Below are 16,867 nucleotides of genomic sequence, written 5' to 3' on the forward strand. Positions count from 1 at the left end.
ATTTAAATATTTAGATTTGCTATGCCACCTACATCCATAATTCACTAAGGGCCCGATTGTAAAAAGCATTTACACGCGTAAAACTGGATTTTGCTTGAGTAAAATGCACTTTACTCGAGTAAGTGAGCTTTTGAAAATTGCTACGACATGACATTGAATTGTCCATTGGATTTACTCAAGTGCACTTTATGCGCATAAATGGCTTTTGAAAATTGCTACAACAGCATGTTACATTTACGCACGTAACGCCTTTAAAATTTACCTAAGAGTTTCACAATATCCATCCACCCTCACCCAATAATAAATACAGCAGAAAACCAGAAAGAAGACATCTAAATGGGGCCCATCAGCATTCTGCTTTCATGGCAACAAGGTGACCTAGGAATTTTATTTGAAAACAGCAACATTGCTATATTTTTAGACGCCAGTGTGGCATGTGCGTTTTACTTTTTTTTTTTTTTTTTTTAATTTTTAGAAGTAACTGCAGGCTGAACCAAAAGGACCCTCTACTATAGAAAGTTGCTTTGAAACATTTCATGAACTAATAATAGGGCTCTTATTTAAAGAGAATTTCAAAAGATGGGGTTTGGGGGTAAGGGACATTTCCAGTTGGGTGCAAATTAACTTGTTTTTAAGCAGTCTCTTCAATGGACCGTAACGCCAGTCAATACTACTGAACCTTATGACATCCTACTCACTTCACCTAGCATTAGTTTATGACTCACATACTGACCTTCTCTGCGTTGCTCGTCTATAATTGTTCCTCTGAGTTGTTTGCTGAGCTATCCTTAAATCAGAGTTCAACTATTTTTTGGAGGGGGGGGGGAGATTTTTAACCTTCACGTGCATCATACTCCACTGTCCACCGCTTTTGAGATGTTTTTAAGATACCATGAATGCCCTGGGATGGGAACAATTAGTCAAGAACCCAACCCACAAAAATGGCCACACTATATAGACTTGATATTGCTTGACCCCACATCTTTCCCCTATAGTTCTTCCCCTGTGAAGGTGAAAACAGTGCCCTAGTCAGATTACTGCTTGCTATCTTTAAATATACTATTACCATTGCCTCAGCAGGCAAATAAGCCAGGCTGCCAAGTGATACTAAACTGGGGACATGTTGAGATTGATAGCTTTAAATAATACCTTGAGCCTCTTGTTATCAATCCCTTGTACAGATGACTTAGTAACTATTAGGCACATGGAACACGAACCTTTGGTCTGCCGTTGATGAGTTGGCCCCTTTGAGACCTGTGATTATATATCGTTCAAAACTAGCACCTTGATTCATGAAGAATCTAAAAGCTGCAAAGCAATCAGTGTGCAGGCAGGAGCGCCATTGGTATAAGAAGCAAACTGATTCACATGAAGCAATATCACTCTTCCTTAAACACTTATAGAACCCTGGTCAATGATGCTTTGCTTACTACTCTCACAGGATGTGTGCATCAGAAACAATCCATGTGAATTATTTTTGACTGTATGACAGGTAGCTAATCATCCAGAGGCAACTTATAAACCGAAACCTCATATCATGTGATGAAAATGCAATTAGCTTTGTAAAGAAAACTGAGAAGATATGCAGTCAGTTCACAGCAGACCAAGTTCTGGCTCCAGAAACTCAAACTAAGGAGTCAGAGGTGAGATGGATCTTTTTTTTCCCTTGTTGCCAGTGCTGAGATTGTTCAAAATTATTAGTAAAACGAACAGCTCCCTCTAGTCCATTAAATCTTTGTACTACTGTAATAATTTTAAAAGTCATCAGGGATGATACTGGAGCCTTTGCCACTTAAGTCACGAATCGTTCCCTTTTTGAAAGGTTCTTACCATCTTTTTAAAAATGTGTCTCTTCGCCCAATTCTAAAAAAAAGCTGCTGACCCAAATTCTCTTAAAAATTATCATCCAATTTCATCACTCAGTTTTCTTCCAAAAGCAATAGAGATTGCCGTTTTGAATCAGTTGACTGACTACTGATGAATTCTCAGACCAGCAGAAGTTTGGTTTTCTGAAGCACGTCACTACCGAGACTTTATTACTATCCAGTCTAGACACTATCCAACGAGGCTCTGATAGCGGTACAAGGTATAGGGTGGTGTTCCTGGATATATCTGCAACTTTTGATATCCTGAATCATATTTGGATCTCTGGTACTGTCTTGTCTTATGATTCAGATCCTATTTGACAGACTGCATACAGCAGATTAGGGTTGGGTCAGAAGTCTCCTCTTGGTACAATATCTCCACAGGAGTCCCTCAAGGATCAGTGCTATCTGCTGTCTTGTTCAACACTTATCTTTCTCCAATGTGTAAACTTCTTGCTGGATTAGGGGGTAAATAATAAGATTTATGTTGACTATATCCAGTTTTTAATTCCATTACATTCATTCTGCTTTTGAATTCATTTCCATCTGTTGTCTACCTGTCTGCTGTCTACACATGGAGGTAACCTGCTCGGAGCGGCAGTTACTACCCTTACAGAAACATGGAGGTAACCTGCCCGGAGCGGCAGTTACTACCCTTACAGAAACACGGAGGTAACCTGCCCGGAGCAGCAGTTACTACCCTTACAGAAACATGGAGGTAACCTGCATGGAGCAGTAGCTACTACCGTAAGCAACTTGCTGGGTGGACTGGATGGACCATGTGGTCTTTTTCTGCCGACAATACTTTGCTACTGTGTAAATGTTACAGATATACCATCTGATTTTCCTTTTGATGGTTACAATTTACATATACTGCCTCAAGTGAGAAACCCTGGTGTAATCCTCGATCAGAACTTGTCCATGCACCCACACATCAAGGCTGTAGTATCAGCATCCTTTAAGAAACTATGGATGCTTCTTGTCTGAAGCCTATCTTGCTCCTGAGGAATTTTGCTCAGTACTCCAAGCCTTGATTTTTCCTGCCTTCGATTATTGTAGCTCATTATATTGTGGCTTACCAGCAAATGCTCTTAGGGCACTTTGAAACTGTACAGAATGTTACTGCCCATATCCTCACTGGAATAAGATCAAGAGAGCATATCACTCTGGTTTTGTGTTCATGCCATTGGCTCCCGATAAGACTTTTAAACTATACACATCATAATATTGATTCATAAACTTCTCTCCAACATTGATGCCCCTAGATTAATTCCATGCTCAGGATCTGTGTGCCATCTAGGGCTCTAAAATATTCCAATCCAGGGAAATTGGAGGTACGCACCATGTGCCTCCACATCTTATCAAGACACGTGACAGAGCCTTTACGGCCACTGGTCCTTTGCTCTGGAACTTCCTGGACATCTCCAAATAATGAATGATATGCAAGCATTTAAGAAATCTTTAAAGACCTTCCTCTTCAAAAGTGCTTTTGAGCTGAAGAACTAATGAATATCGATAGCTACTCTTATACCCTTCGATCAGCTCTGTTATGCTCTCATTTTTTGTGTTTTTGACTGTATTTCCTGTTTGTAAATGATTTGTTTTATTCATGTTTTAACTATGATCTGCCCTGAACTTTGGAGGATGTAGGATATAAATTTATTAAACATACAAACACAGGAGACGAGAATGGATGATTTCACCAAGGGTGGTTACAGAAGGATATGATCCCCCAGAGACCTGGTTATTTTCGCGTGTTCTTTTCTGGTTAATATGGTGTCCTCGTTTTATTGATTTATTCAAGAAAAAATAATCCACTTGTGTATTAGACAACTACACATTCCTTATCATACTGCTACACCAGTCCTGAACAACTGGGTTATGTTCCCTTCCAGGAGATGGTGGGCAGACCATGAGTCTTTTGCTATAAACGTAAGAAAGCCTAATGTTGGAGTGAAGCACTCAATTCTTTAAAAGTCAAATAACAGCAATTTCTTGTTGTAGAATTAGAATCGAAGGGAATACAATAGCATCCCATCCAGAAACTGCTTTCTGTGGTAAAGAGATTACATCCACCATTTAGAGCAATTGATCTTCAATAGAGCCTAAGCTTAATACTAAAGGCTCTAGTAAAATCTCCATTTGAACCACCAAACATGCAACAATTAAGGATCTTTCATTGACGACAGTTTTTCTAGTTATTTCTGAAATATAGGCACTGTCTTATAGAGACTCTTAAATTTAATGTGCCCCCACCACAAACCACAGACCTCACCAATGCCACCATTTATTTCAGATCAGACAGATATGTTTCAGCTCCTCTGTATAAAATGACAATTCACTCAGTGTTAGTGGTGCACAATATCATCGTTTACCTCCAAAACACTAGTTCATTTTTTAAAATATTTACTGTACCATCAGTGGATGCCTGCTGCCCATATACAATGTTTATTATGGTACTTTGAATACATGATCAACAGACATAAGGATTGAGCAACAAAAAAATATTAAAAAAAAAATGAACTGGTGGGTTAGAGGTAAAAGATTATGGCACCACTAATCATTGGTAGAGGTAGCCTGTCTGTATTTCCTCCTTCCTTTCTTAAAATTTTACATGGGTTCATTTTGAATGAATTGTCATTTATACGATTGTTTTTCACTTAGTTGGTGTTTTAGAACATTTATTATCATGTGATTTCAGTTCCTCCATGACATCCAGGCCCCTTTGGAAATTGGCAATGAAAACACTCTAGTTTTCTCTCTCTGACCAAGACATGATTTTTTTTGGCAAGCGTACCTCTTTCCTAGTTAGGAGAATGCCCCAGGATCAGTCAGAGGCAATTCAGGAAGTCACCTGCTATCTCTGGAATCAGGTACGACATTTCCTTTTATCTGCCTATATCGACTGATACTTATAACCAAAGCTATATCTAAAATGAGATGAAGTTCAAAAAACTGCAGCTGAGTGGCTGATAAGGCAGACAAAACAGCAAGAAACAGCTGACTGGCAGCAAAGCTGTAGAAATGGCAGATCCTGCAACACCAGGCCTTTACCTCAATTTAAGAAGAGCCTTGCTTATAACACCATCTTCATTGGAAACTAGCATCATAGAAATCACCCCCCCCCCCCCTCTTGATTCTGAACCGTACTCCTCCTTTCAACCAAAAAAAAAAAAACCAAAAACCAATGCTGGGAACTTATTTACCTACTGTATAGACGTCTCAAAAGCTACTACCTAGCATTTTCACTCATTTTCTAATCAACTTGACTGGTGTCCTGAAAGACTAGCACAATATTGCAGGGTTAACACGGCACCGTAAGGAGCAGGTTGGCGACCTTTACTTACTCCTCTGGAAACTCCACTGGCTTGTTCTTGATCATGTTATGAAGAACCAGGATGTACTGATCTATAAAAGGACACTTCAAAATAAGACAAACAGTATGTAAAGACCACCCATCACACAGGCAACAGAACATTTAACAATTCACTGCTGCTTTGGGATTCTGAACCACACCACGGGTCTGTGTCCACAAACGTTTAAACAATGGTTCAGATCAAAACCCATATAGGAATGTTAATTAATTTTTTTGTGCTATTCTCATGGCTAAATTCAAATTTTAATAGCACAAGCAGCTATCCCGGATGCAAACTTCAGAAATTCAATGACGTGACAAGCTTCACAGAAAGTGCAACTATTCATGGAAATCTATGGACATTTGGGCAAACACAAGGCCACTTGCCATCTGGGTATCGCCACAAAAGCTATTCATCTCTTTAAACCCTACACTCTCATATGCAGTGGTATTTGCCCAGAGCACCCATGGATCTTCACTGATGAATTAAGCTTTATGGGTCAAAACGCTGTGAAACAGTTAATTTGTAGATTTAACCTGGTTTCCAGTACTTATGACAGAGAAGTACAGATTTCCCTTTCATGCATTTCTCATCTTTCCAGCACTTCTGGGAGAATTATTCAGTTTATCCAGTGTGATTAGTCCCACAATAATTAAGTGCTTCAAAATTCAACCTTACCTTTCCAAACACGAAGCAGTATAGGGTAACTCCCAAGGCCCACACATCTATTGCCTGAAGGAAAAGCCAGTTTTCAAAATTTATTTATTTATTTATTTATTTTGCTGTTTTCTTTACCGGCTTTCACGACCAGGGGTCGCATCAAACCGGTTTACATTTAACAAGTCGTGCATTGAACAGAAAACTTAAGCAACTAAACTGGTGCAGGAATTGTAGTTACAATAAACAAGGAAGAATACAACTGGGAGAATAGGAAGAAGAAGAAGAAAGGGGGACAATTGATAAAAACACATTTACAAAGGATCTTTACATAATATACAATATAAAGCCAAGTTTGAATGAAGTCGTGGGCTGAGTTAAGTCGAAGATGCATAAGATAATAAAGTGATGTCATGATACTGGAATTATGGGATGCCGTTAACTAGGGATATTACAAATATTGCAAATATTGAATTAAGACAAACAATTATATCCACCACCTTTATTTCCTAGGACGTGAACATCGCTTCCCAGCCTGGACATAACCCCAGTTGCTGCGGAGAGCTGCATCTGTAGAGCAAGCACATCCAGGACCTTGCAGAAGAAAGGCTGTGCCCTGGCAGCTGCCCAACTGTGGGTTAATGGCCACTGACGGATCAAGGCAGCCTGATAGAAGTGAGTCATGGAATAAGGAGATGCTACAGCGTGGCCCGACTGCAATTTTCCTTTACAGTATTTAACTCAAGATAGCCATGGACACAATATATACATCAGGGAAATATGGTTTACGAACACAGAAGTGCCAAGCCGGGTCAGACCAAATTGTCCATAAAGCCTAGCATCCTGTCTCCAACTGTGGCCAATCTGGGTCACTTGAAAATATCCAGCAGATCCTAATAGGGAGATCCCTTCACTCCCAGACATAAAAGGTGGGAATCCCCGTGCTTGCCTGGCTAATTGTTAATAGGATTTATTTCTCCATAAGCTCATCCAAACCTTTTTTAAAGCTGGCAGTACTACTAGCATTGGCCACATCCTCTGGCAACAAACTCCACAGCTTAACTGTACACTAACTGAAAATACCTTACCTTCAATCAAGGTCCTACAGCAAGCTGCACGCTCTGCCAAGTTATCTGACTATTAAGGGATCTGAAACGCTGTGACATTTAGGTGGCAATACTCAAACCGCTGCCATTGATGCAAACTCCGCACATACCTTTCTACCCATGGTCTTTGCACTCAGTTTTCTAAAGGGAAAGCACACAAGGACACTGAGTTTGAACTATGCCGTGGGAACAGAGCATGAGCACTCAAAATAGTACCCAATTTTTTTCAGATGTAAGATCGCAGGCAGATTGGGTAGTGTAGTTTATATGCCTCCTTGTGCTCCCATGACCTAAACCTAACACCCCCAACCCCCCGAATCATCTCTGCAATGCAGCTAAAACCCTGCACGTCATGGAACAATGGAGACTTTTAGTTGAACCAAAGGTGGACAAACTTCAGGCCACTGATTTACCTGGGTAACACTTTTTTTTTTATTAAACCCACACAAAAAAGCTTTCAAAATTACCTTCTCCCCCTGCATTTCCAAGAGTCATTAGCATAGTGCCAACGTGGAATAATTACTTTTTATGGCAGGTTGCGTCATTTTCTCCTGGCTCAAGCGGGTCCCAGACAGAAAAAAAAAAGCATTTGAACGCTGCTATTGTTTTCAGTAAATATTAAGACTGGCTGCCTGCATGCAAATTACTCTGGGACTTTTTACCTGCATGCTTTGTGGTGATTTTCAAACGCTGAAGTCCATGCGTGCTTTCACATTGAAAACCATCCCAGGAAAGCTGCCTGCTGACATTTGCACACCTGCTGATTGCGCGGGCGCTCTTCCAGACAACAAAGCAGCGCATGCTTCTGAAATGGGGAAATATTCACACAGTTCCAAACCCCTCCCCAGCTCCGGGGGAACGCCACGTCGCCGCGAATAAGCTTAAGTGCACGGAGGCCCTACAGGCACAGGTTTACTCGTCACAGAGAGGGGGCAGTATTTTTTTTATTTCTATCTCCATGGGCAAAGCTCTTTTTTTTACCTGCAGAAATGGTTTTGAAAAATGACCCTCCCCATACCCAAAGGCACCCTCCCCACTGCACGGCTGCTTTATTATAAGCGTGACAGGAAAGGGTCACCTTGCCGCTGAACCGCTGGCCAGTGTCTGAAAGAGCTTCCGGTGCCATGAACGCTGGCGTTCCGGCCGTACTAGACAACAGAGCGTCGCTCCCCTCAAACTGATTGCTGACTCCAAAATCAGCTATTTTGATATGGTCGTCGTCGCCCAAGAGCAAGTTGGAGGGTTTGATGTCCCGGTGAATGATCTTCTGGTAATGCACTGCAAAAGAACAAAGATTAAAAATAAAGACATTAAAAAAAAAATATATAAACCAAAACATGCAGAGACTGAAATCCACACAGTGGTTCCCATAGTAACGACGGCAAAAAAGGACCAAATGGTCCATCCAGTCTGCCCAGCAAGCTTCTTAAGGTAGTGTCTGCCACGCCGTGTTGGTCACCCCTATGTTTCTCTGAAGGGTAGTAAGTGTGCAGTTATCCCCAAGCCTTATGATAAGGGTAGCAATATTTACAACCAAAACCAAGCAATTATCAAACCCATAAAAAATTACTGCTGGCAACATTTTTACTGGGGGAGGAACTCTCTTGAAAATTCAGACAGTGCTGCCTGACGTGCTTTGCTTTTAAACTTGGCCATAGAAGCGGGCCTATGCATCAGTACCCCAGACCTTAAAAGTCAGGGCCCATATTGGCTGACATCTGAATCCAAATTCCCCCCCCCCCCCCCCCCCCGGCAGTCCAAGCAGAGCGCAATGTTACACTTGTGTTAAAAGCAACAAGGCTTATTGGTTAAGGGTAGTAATTGCCGCAGAGAGCAGGTTACCCCCTTGCACCCTTTTCTTCACTTCCATCCTCTCACCTTTAGGGATCCACAGTGTTTATCCCATGCCCTTTCGGATTCTCACACTGTTTTTGTTTACGTCACCTACTCCAGAAGGGCATTCCAGGCCTGCACCACCCTCTCCATGAAGAAATATTTCCTGACGTTGATTCTGAGTCTTCCCCCCTGGGGTTTCATTTCGTGGCCCCTAGTTCTACTGTCTCCTTTCTAATGGAAAAGATTTGACGTTTGCACATCATTAAAACCTTTCAGGTACCTGAAGGTCTGTATCATATCTCCCCTGCACCTCCTCTCTTCCAGGGTATACATATGCAGATCCTGCTTCCTCTCTGCAGTCCCCACACCATTTCGGTCGCCCTTCTCTATACGGCCTCCATCCTTTCTCTGTCCCTTTTGAGATACGGGCTCCAGAACTGAACACAGTAATCCAGGTGAGGCCTCACCAAGGACCTGTACAAGGGGATTATCACCTCCTTTTTCTTACTGGTTACTCCTCTCTCTATGCAGACCAGCATTCTTCTGGCTTTAGCTATCACCTTGTCACACTGCATCTCCATTTTCAGATCACCACACAATTACCCATAGATCTCTCTCTTAGGCCATGTACTTCAGTCTTTCACCTTCCATCACATTCAGCTTTTAGATTACCACATCCCAAACATGAATCTGCACTTCTTGGTATTGAATTCCAGATGCAAAATCTCCCAACACCAGTGCTTAACACCGCCTATGTAATGTGGTTTTATAGATATTTTACTTAATATTCCACCTCTTCCACTACACGATCAGTGCAGATTACAGTAAATAAAACATACAATATAGTAAAAAAGCATAAAAACCCATAAAACTATTTATACCACAATTAATATGCAAGAGGCATTTGCAAAATACAATTCACATGTATCACCCTTATTTACTACCAACATCCTGAAAACCAGATTTATTGAATGGGCCTTGAGGAGCAGGCTGGGAACCAATAGGTTAAGCCACCCATGAAACAGAGTGCTCGCAGATGCTACTTCTGACCCATGGGCCATTGGGCAAGTTTCTCGATGCCCCTGTAACTTCTCTCTATGCTTTGCTTAACCTTTCGCATTGCTAAGCTCTTTGAGAACAGGACCATCAGACTGCCGCAGCATGGCACAGAGTACACTAATGCCTTTTCCAAATATTTAATAAGGAGCTTCTTTCCAAAATGCTAAATTCATACAATGACCTTGAAATCTAATTAAACTTGAAAGGAAGCTTGAAAATTAATTTAGAAATAAATGCCAATAAAGAGCAGACATGGAACAATCTAAGGTGAAAGCTTAAAAGGTGATTTTTCAAAATTTTACTTAAAATATATATGCCTAAGTAACCCCTACTCACATATTACATATTTATAACAGTCCAAATACACATGAATTTCCATTTCACACGTATCTATATGCTTGTACAAAAAGGGGTGCATTCCCAGACAGGGCCAACAGTTACATGCATAAGTTGCTATTTTAAGAGACACTTGCGCATGTAGATTTTTCGACTTGCATACTTTTACACCCCCTAACAATCTGTCATAAATGATATCAAACGTTTTTATTATATAGCACTAACTGGGTGGGAGGTCTGACTGAACTGGGGGGGGGGGGGGGGTATATTCAGAGAAGAACCAGGAAGGTCGGGATGACCTGGAGAAGGACTGGGCAGAATGGTGGACTAACTGGTGAAACTGGTAATTTCATTCACACGCGTACGTTTTAAAATATGCCAGCCTACATGCATAAATCCTGAATTATGCGAATAAATCCTTTATTTTCATGCATAAAATGCATGTGCATATATTTTTAAAATAGGTGGGTAAAATACACGTGTTCAATGCACAGATATTCGCCTTCTCAATGTATTCAACGTAAGCTGCAAAGACTGTGTGAATAAATTTGGCCGTCATTAATGGAGAGTTACGTTCTTTATTTGCTGAAGTTTAACAGCTTGACCTCCTCCACACGCTCCTTGCTTGTATATTGATTTTTGGGGTGTGGCTTTTTACACCACACTTTCTATGGTTCGTGCATAAGCCTATATATGCAGGTATGTGCCGGAATAAACACACCTGTGTATTTTAAATTCCGTGTGTACCCGATATGCGCGGCTCATGAAATACTAGTGTAGATCTATGCGCTGTCATATACGTGCATATATGCTGCCACCCGTAGGTGTTTCAAAGTTATTCACCCTGGCACCCAATGCTTAGGTAATAACCTAACGGTGGAATTTCACTAGTCTTGAAAAGATGCGTCCAGTGAATTTATAAATTAACTTCTCTAACTACTTTTTTATTTTTTCAAGATACATATATTAATATTTAGTCAACTGAAAATATTTAAGTATTATAAAGGATTTATTAATTTAACTATGCACCTATTAAATATGCTATCAGTTTAATTTAAACCGAAAAAAGTCAAATACAAGACATCAAAGAGATAATGATTTAGTATAGTTGTGTACAGCAATCAAAATACTGTTTTCTATGAGGGCAATTTTCAGAGGTATTCACCCAGGTAAAATGGTCTGACTGCTCTCCCTCCCCCCTTTGATTCTCTCCTGGGCAGACTGGATGGGCCATTTTGATCTTTATCTGTTGCCATTAAATTTATTAGGTGGCTCATTCTCCTTTTCTCTTCCCCTATGCAAAAACAATCACAGGACTGAACACTACCCAAAGCCTTCCTTGTAAAAGTAATCATTTTAGACTTTTATGGGCAAGAAACAAGCCTCGATTAAGGGACGTTGTATGGGTTTCCTGGATTATCTCATCAACCCTTAAAAATAGCCTACACCACCAACTCAAGTAAGGGATGCTGAATCTTTGGCGTTTTGATTACGTTGCACACACCTAATAAAAAATAAAGATTGCCATTTGTGAAGAAATTCATGGCATTTTGTTAAAAAAAAAAAAAGCCTGTATGAGTCATTTCAGGTTAAAAAAAAAATAATAATAGAGCGTCCACCATGGCCATCTGAGGAACAAATTCATAGCAAAATGGTTTTCTTTCAGACAAACAGTAAATGTCTGTTTTCAGAGATGTCAGAGTAAAAAGAGATATTGCCGCTTATAATTGGGCTATTCAAACCAGTTACTTGGCTGACTGCTGTAATCACAGGCCACACTGGGCCACAGGGATTGCCTTTCCTTTTTGCCCTCCCAAGCACGGTTACCTGCAATTCTCCCTCATCCACAAAGGTTAATGCAGAAAATCCTTTCCTGAGACCAGGAAAAAGGGCATGCAAGGACAATGCCATCTGATCTACCAGACAAACAAGCGCCTGGTTTAGTAATTTTACTTAGAACCTCGGAAGCTGTGCTGCAACCTAGCTAAAAAATGTTTTATATACTGCAGAACTCAAGCCATGGACAGTGTTAATGTAATTCCATCTAATCTTTACAGGAAAGGATCATTTTAGAACAAAAAGTTGCCTTGGGCTCGTATCGGACCCCTTGAGCTTTCAGAGAGAAATCACGGGCAATAATCTCATAAATTCCAGGGGAAGTGGCTAGAGGGTCACCAAGGCAGGACAAGAAAGGTTCCTGGCATACATGAAGGGGGGGGGGGGATTTTTTTCGTGGTTTTTTTTTTTTTTTTTTTAAATCTCTAAGCAATGGAAAGTGAGACCAGGGTGAGCATACAGCTGGAGGCAACAGCAAGGCGTGAGAAAAAAAAGTCTCTCCCGTTGATGAGTTTCTGCCGCCATAACCCCCAAAATGCAGATCTGTGGTTTTCATTAAATAACTTCATGACACCGTTAAATTGATCTAGCAGTGAAAGGGTTAGCAGGATTTTTTTTTTTTTTTTACACTGTACATTAGGTCCAGAGCCCACAGCAGACAGATGTAAACAAGACAGTTCCCCAAGTCTCATTGCAAACAGCTCTAAAAGTAATGATGGAAGAACAGGTGGACTTCCAAAGACAACCCCCATCCCCATGAAGCGCAGTTGTACACATATTGCTTCGAAAGAAAGAGGATATTATTCTTGACAGATGCCTCAAAGTAAACAGATTCAAATAAACTGCACAGGATATCAGGTATCAAAGGTGCACACTGCCCAGAGGATTTTAACTGTCTAGTTCTCAGCAATGTTAGAGCAATCAGAGTGGTAAAAACCAACCCCCAAGTGGCAGCAGTGATTACAAACAGATACCTGCAGGAAAGTGGCTAGTTACCTAAGCTGCCATTTCATTACAGAACTGAACACAAGAAACACGCTCCACTAACAGCTTCCTTCCAGAAATCATTCATTGGCGAGATTTGCACATTTTTGCAGCTGGTAACATTGAGCATGGCTTTACCCAAGGCAAGTCTTGCCTCACAAATCTGCTTCACGTTTTGAAGGAGTTAACATACATGTGGATAAAGGTGAACCGGTAGATGTAGTATACTTGGATTTTCAGAAGGCGTTTGACAAAGTTGCTCATGAGAGGCTTCTAGGAAAAGTAAAGAGTCATGGGATAGGTGGCGATGTCCTTTCCTGGATTGCAAACCGGCTAAAAGACAGGAAACAGAGAGTAGGATTAAATGGTCAATTTTCCCAGTGGAAGGCAGTGGGCAGTGGAGTGCCTCAGGGATCTGTATTGGGACTCTTACTTTTCAATATATTTATAAATGATCTGGAAAGAAATACAACGAGTGAGATAATCAAATTTGCAGATGACACAAAATTGTTCAGAGTAGTTAAATCTCAAGCAGATTGTGATAAATTGCAGGAAGACCTTGTGAGACTGGAAAATTGGTATCAAAATGGCAGATGAAATTTAATGTGGATAAGTGCAAGGCGATGCATATAGGGAAAAATAACCCATGCTATGATTACACAATGTTAGGTTCCATATTAGGTACTACAACCCAAGAAAGATCTAGGCGTCATAGTGGATAACACATTGAAATCATCGGTTCAGTGTGCTGCGGCAGTCAAAAAAGCAAACAGAATGTTGGGAATTATTAATTCTTCAACAATTCTTCAACCCAACATGCTCTTCTCAACCTACATCCCTAAAACCTAACCTATCACCGTTCGTCAGGGACTTAGGAGCCTGGCTGGACAATCAGCTAAACCTAAAAAAATTCATAAACACCACCACAAAGGAGTGCTTCTACAAACTGCAAGTCCTCAAAAAACTCAAACCACTCCTACACTTCAGTGACTTCCGACTGGTGCTACAATCACTCATTCTATCTAAGATCGATTACTGCAACCCCCTCCTGCTCGGACTCCCTGCCAGCACCATTAAGCCTTTACAGATGGTACAAAACGCCGCCGCCAGAATCCTTACCAGCTCCAATAGAAGAGAACATATCACCCCCATCCTCCGTTCCCTACATTGGCTGCCCATCAAATACAGGATCCTCTTTAAAGTTCTCACAATCATACATAAAGCGACGCACAACCTCTCTCCTCTCAATTTAAGCATTCAATTGAAACAACACACTTCCTCCAGACCCATCAGAAGTGCATACAAAGGCACTCTGTTTGCCCCTCCGGCGAAAACAGCTCTAAGGAAGCGGGCCCTATCTACAGCAGGTCCCCATCACTGGAACTCACTCCCCCCGGACCTTCGACTGAAACCATGCCCCTCTGCTTTAAAAAAAAACAAAAAAAAAAACTAACTAAAAACTTGGCTTTTCATCCAAGCCTTCCCGGACATCAAACCCTAGACTAGGTTTAATATCAGTCCTGTGGCCAGGGTTTAATTCCAGTCCTGTCCGGTCCGCATTGTACTCTCACTTATCTTCATCCTTGGTTTAACAAAAGTTTTATTAGCTCCTCATGTACACTCACCCATTGTAATTTTGCATACTCTAATCCAATTTGCGTTACCTTTTCTAGTACACGATACCCGCTTCTTTTGATTGTATATACTCTCCCATCAAATTCCCGCCCAGGTCCCCTGGATTGTATCATATCATAGACTGTGCAGTTAAACTCTTATCATAAGTTAAGTATCATATCACAGACTGTTTCAATTTAATTTTCCTTGTACCAATTCCTGTATCGCATTGTTTTATGTGCTAGCTCTATTAGTTCCTGTATTTACTGGTTTCATGTACTGCCTTTGAGCGAAGTTGTAGTTTCTTGTAAACCGGGGTGATCTGTATCCCATATAGGAACCTCGGTATATAAAAGTTAAAAATAAATAAATAATTAGAAAGGGAATGGTGAATAAAACAGAAAATGTCATAATGCCTCTGTATCGCTCCATGGTGAGACCGCACCTTGAATACTGTGTACAATTCTGGTCGCCGCATCTCAAAAAAGATATAATTGCGATGGAGAAGGTACAGAGAAGGGCTACCAAAATGATAAGGGGAATGGAACAACTCCCCTATGAGGAAAGACTAAAGAGGTTAGGACTTTTCAGCTTGGAGAAGAGACGACTGAGGGGGGATATGATAGAGGTGTTTAAAATCATGAGAGGTCTAGAACGGGTAGATGTGAATCGGTTATTTACTCTTTCGGATAGTAGAAAGACTAGGGGGCTCTCCATGAAGTTAGCATGGGGCACATTTAAAACTAATCGGAGAAAGTTCTTTTTTACTCAACGCACAATTAAACTCTGGAATTTGTTGCCAGAGGATGTGGTTAGTGCAGTTAGTATAGCTGTGTTTAAAAAAGGATTGGATAAGTTCTTGGAGGAGAAGTCCATTACCTGCTATTAATTAAGTTGACTTAGAGAATAGCCACTGCTATTACAAGCAACGGTAACATGGAATAGACTTAGTTTTTGGGTACTTGCCAGGTTCTTATGGCCTGGATTGACCACTGTTGGAAACAGGATGCTGGGCTTGATGGACCCTTGGTCTGACCCAGTATGGCATGGTCTAATCTTTCTTTTTGTTACCATTCTTCATGGTTTTCAGAGTAAACAAAAATATAATATTCAAATCCAAGGAAAAGATCAGGAGACACCAGCTCCTTAAGATAGCATGGTCTCCCCCCACTTGGTCTGAAGGAAAATAATTTTCAAAGTGATTTCATGGGTGAAAAAAGTTTCTAACCACATTAATCAGGCATCTGAAAACCTCCTTCTGTCAATGCGGCTACAAATCCAACAACAACCTGCAGCCTTTTAGCTGCACAGGGAGGTGGTGTTCCCTGGGGCGTTTTGCTCGGGGCAGGAAAATTACACAGCTAAACGGCATTTTCAATTCTGTGTGCATATTTTTCTGGCAAAAAAACCTAAGCCAAGTGCAAGTGACCTTGCAGTTTACCCGTGGGAAATTTCAAAGTTCACACATACTTTCGCTTTGAAAATTGGAGCAAAGCCCACAGGTTTAAAACAAAAAAAACAACAAAAAAAACCGCACTTACAGACTTTATCCCAGTGCGGACAATATGAAAACCGGCCCCTTAGGGAGCCCAATTTTATACAGAGTGCTTAAGGCTGAAGTTTGCATGTACTTAGCCAGATAAATTGGAACTTATCTGGATAAGTGTTGCTTCTTAGCAGGATATATCTGAACTTGCACAGCTTTTACATATACGAGCACATTTATAATCATATTTTGGAACTTATCCAAACCTTTTTTAAACCCAGTTACACTAACTTCTGTAACCACATCCTCTGTCAATGAATTCCAGAACTATGTACCGAGTGAAAAAGCTCATTAAAAAAAAAAATCGAAGAAAATTCTATTTGCTAACTTCATGGAGTGCCTCCTGGTCCTATTATCTGAGAGTAAATAACTGATTTATATTAATTTGTTCAAGTCCTTTCATGATTTTGTAGACTTCTATCATATCCCCCCCTCAGTAGTCTCTTCTCCAAACTGAACAGCCCTAACATCTTTAGCCTTTCCTCATAGGGGAACTGTTCCATGCCCCATATCATTTTGGTCGCCCTTCTCTGCACTTTCTCCAGTGCAGCTATATCCTTTTTGAGATGCAGTGACTAGAAATGCACACAGTATTCAAGGTGCAGTCTCACCATGGAGCGAATCAGAGGCATTATGACATCCTCTGTTTTATTTCCAATCCCTTCCTAATAA

The 16,867-nt window shown here is 40.8% G+C and overlaps 1 protein-coding gene across 3 annotated transcripts in view; it reads right to left on the reverse strand.

Annotated features, from left to right (window-relative positions):
* Nucleotides 1-16,867, reverse strand: part of CAMKK1 (calcium/calmodulin dependent protein kinase kinase 1) — a 336,761-nt gene that overhangs the window by 83,842 nt on the left and 236,052 nt on the right. For all 3 annotated transcript variants that reach the window (XR_003858154.1, XM_029612030.1, XM_029612029.1), the window contains exons 10-12: nt 8,063-8,262; nt 5,900-5,953; nt 5,213-5,286 (exon numbers count right to left, since the gene is read on the reverse strand). Coding sequence is in view for 2 of the 3 variants with exons in the window: in XM_029612030.1 (XP_029467890.1) it covers nt 5,213-5,286; nt 5,900-5,953; nt 8,063-8,262 (328 nt within the window). In the remaining variant the exon portion in view is untranslated. The remainder of the gene's footprint in view (nt 1-5,212; nt 5,287-5,899; nt 5,954-8,062; nt 8,263-16,867) is intronic.

Source organism: Rhinatrema bivittatum, chromosome 8 (genome assembly GCF_901001135.1).
Source record: "Rhinatrema bivittatum chromosome 8, aRhiBiv1.1, whole genome shotgun sequence".
NCBI lineage: Eukaryota > Metazoa > Chordata > Amphibia > Gymnophiona > Rhinatrematidae > Rhinatrema > Rhinatrema bivittatum.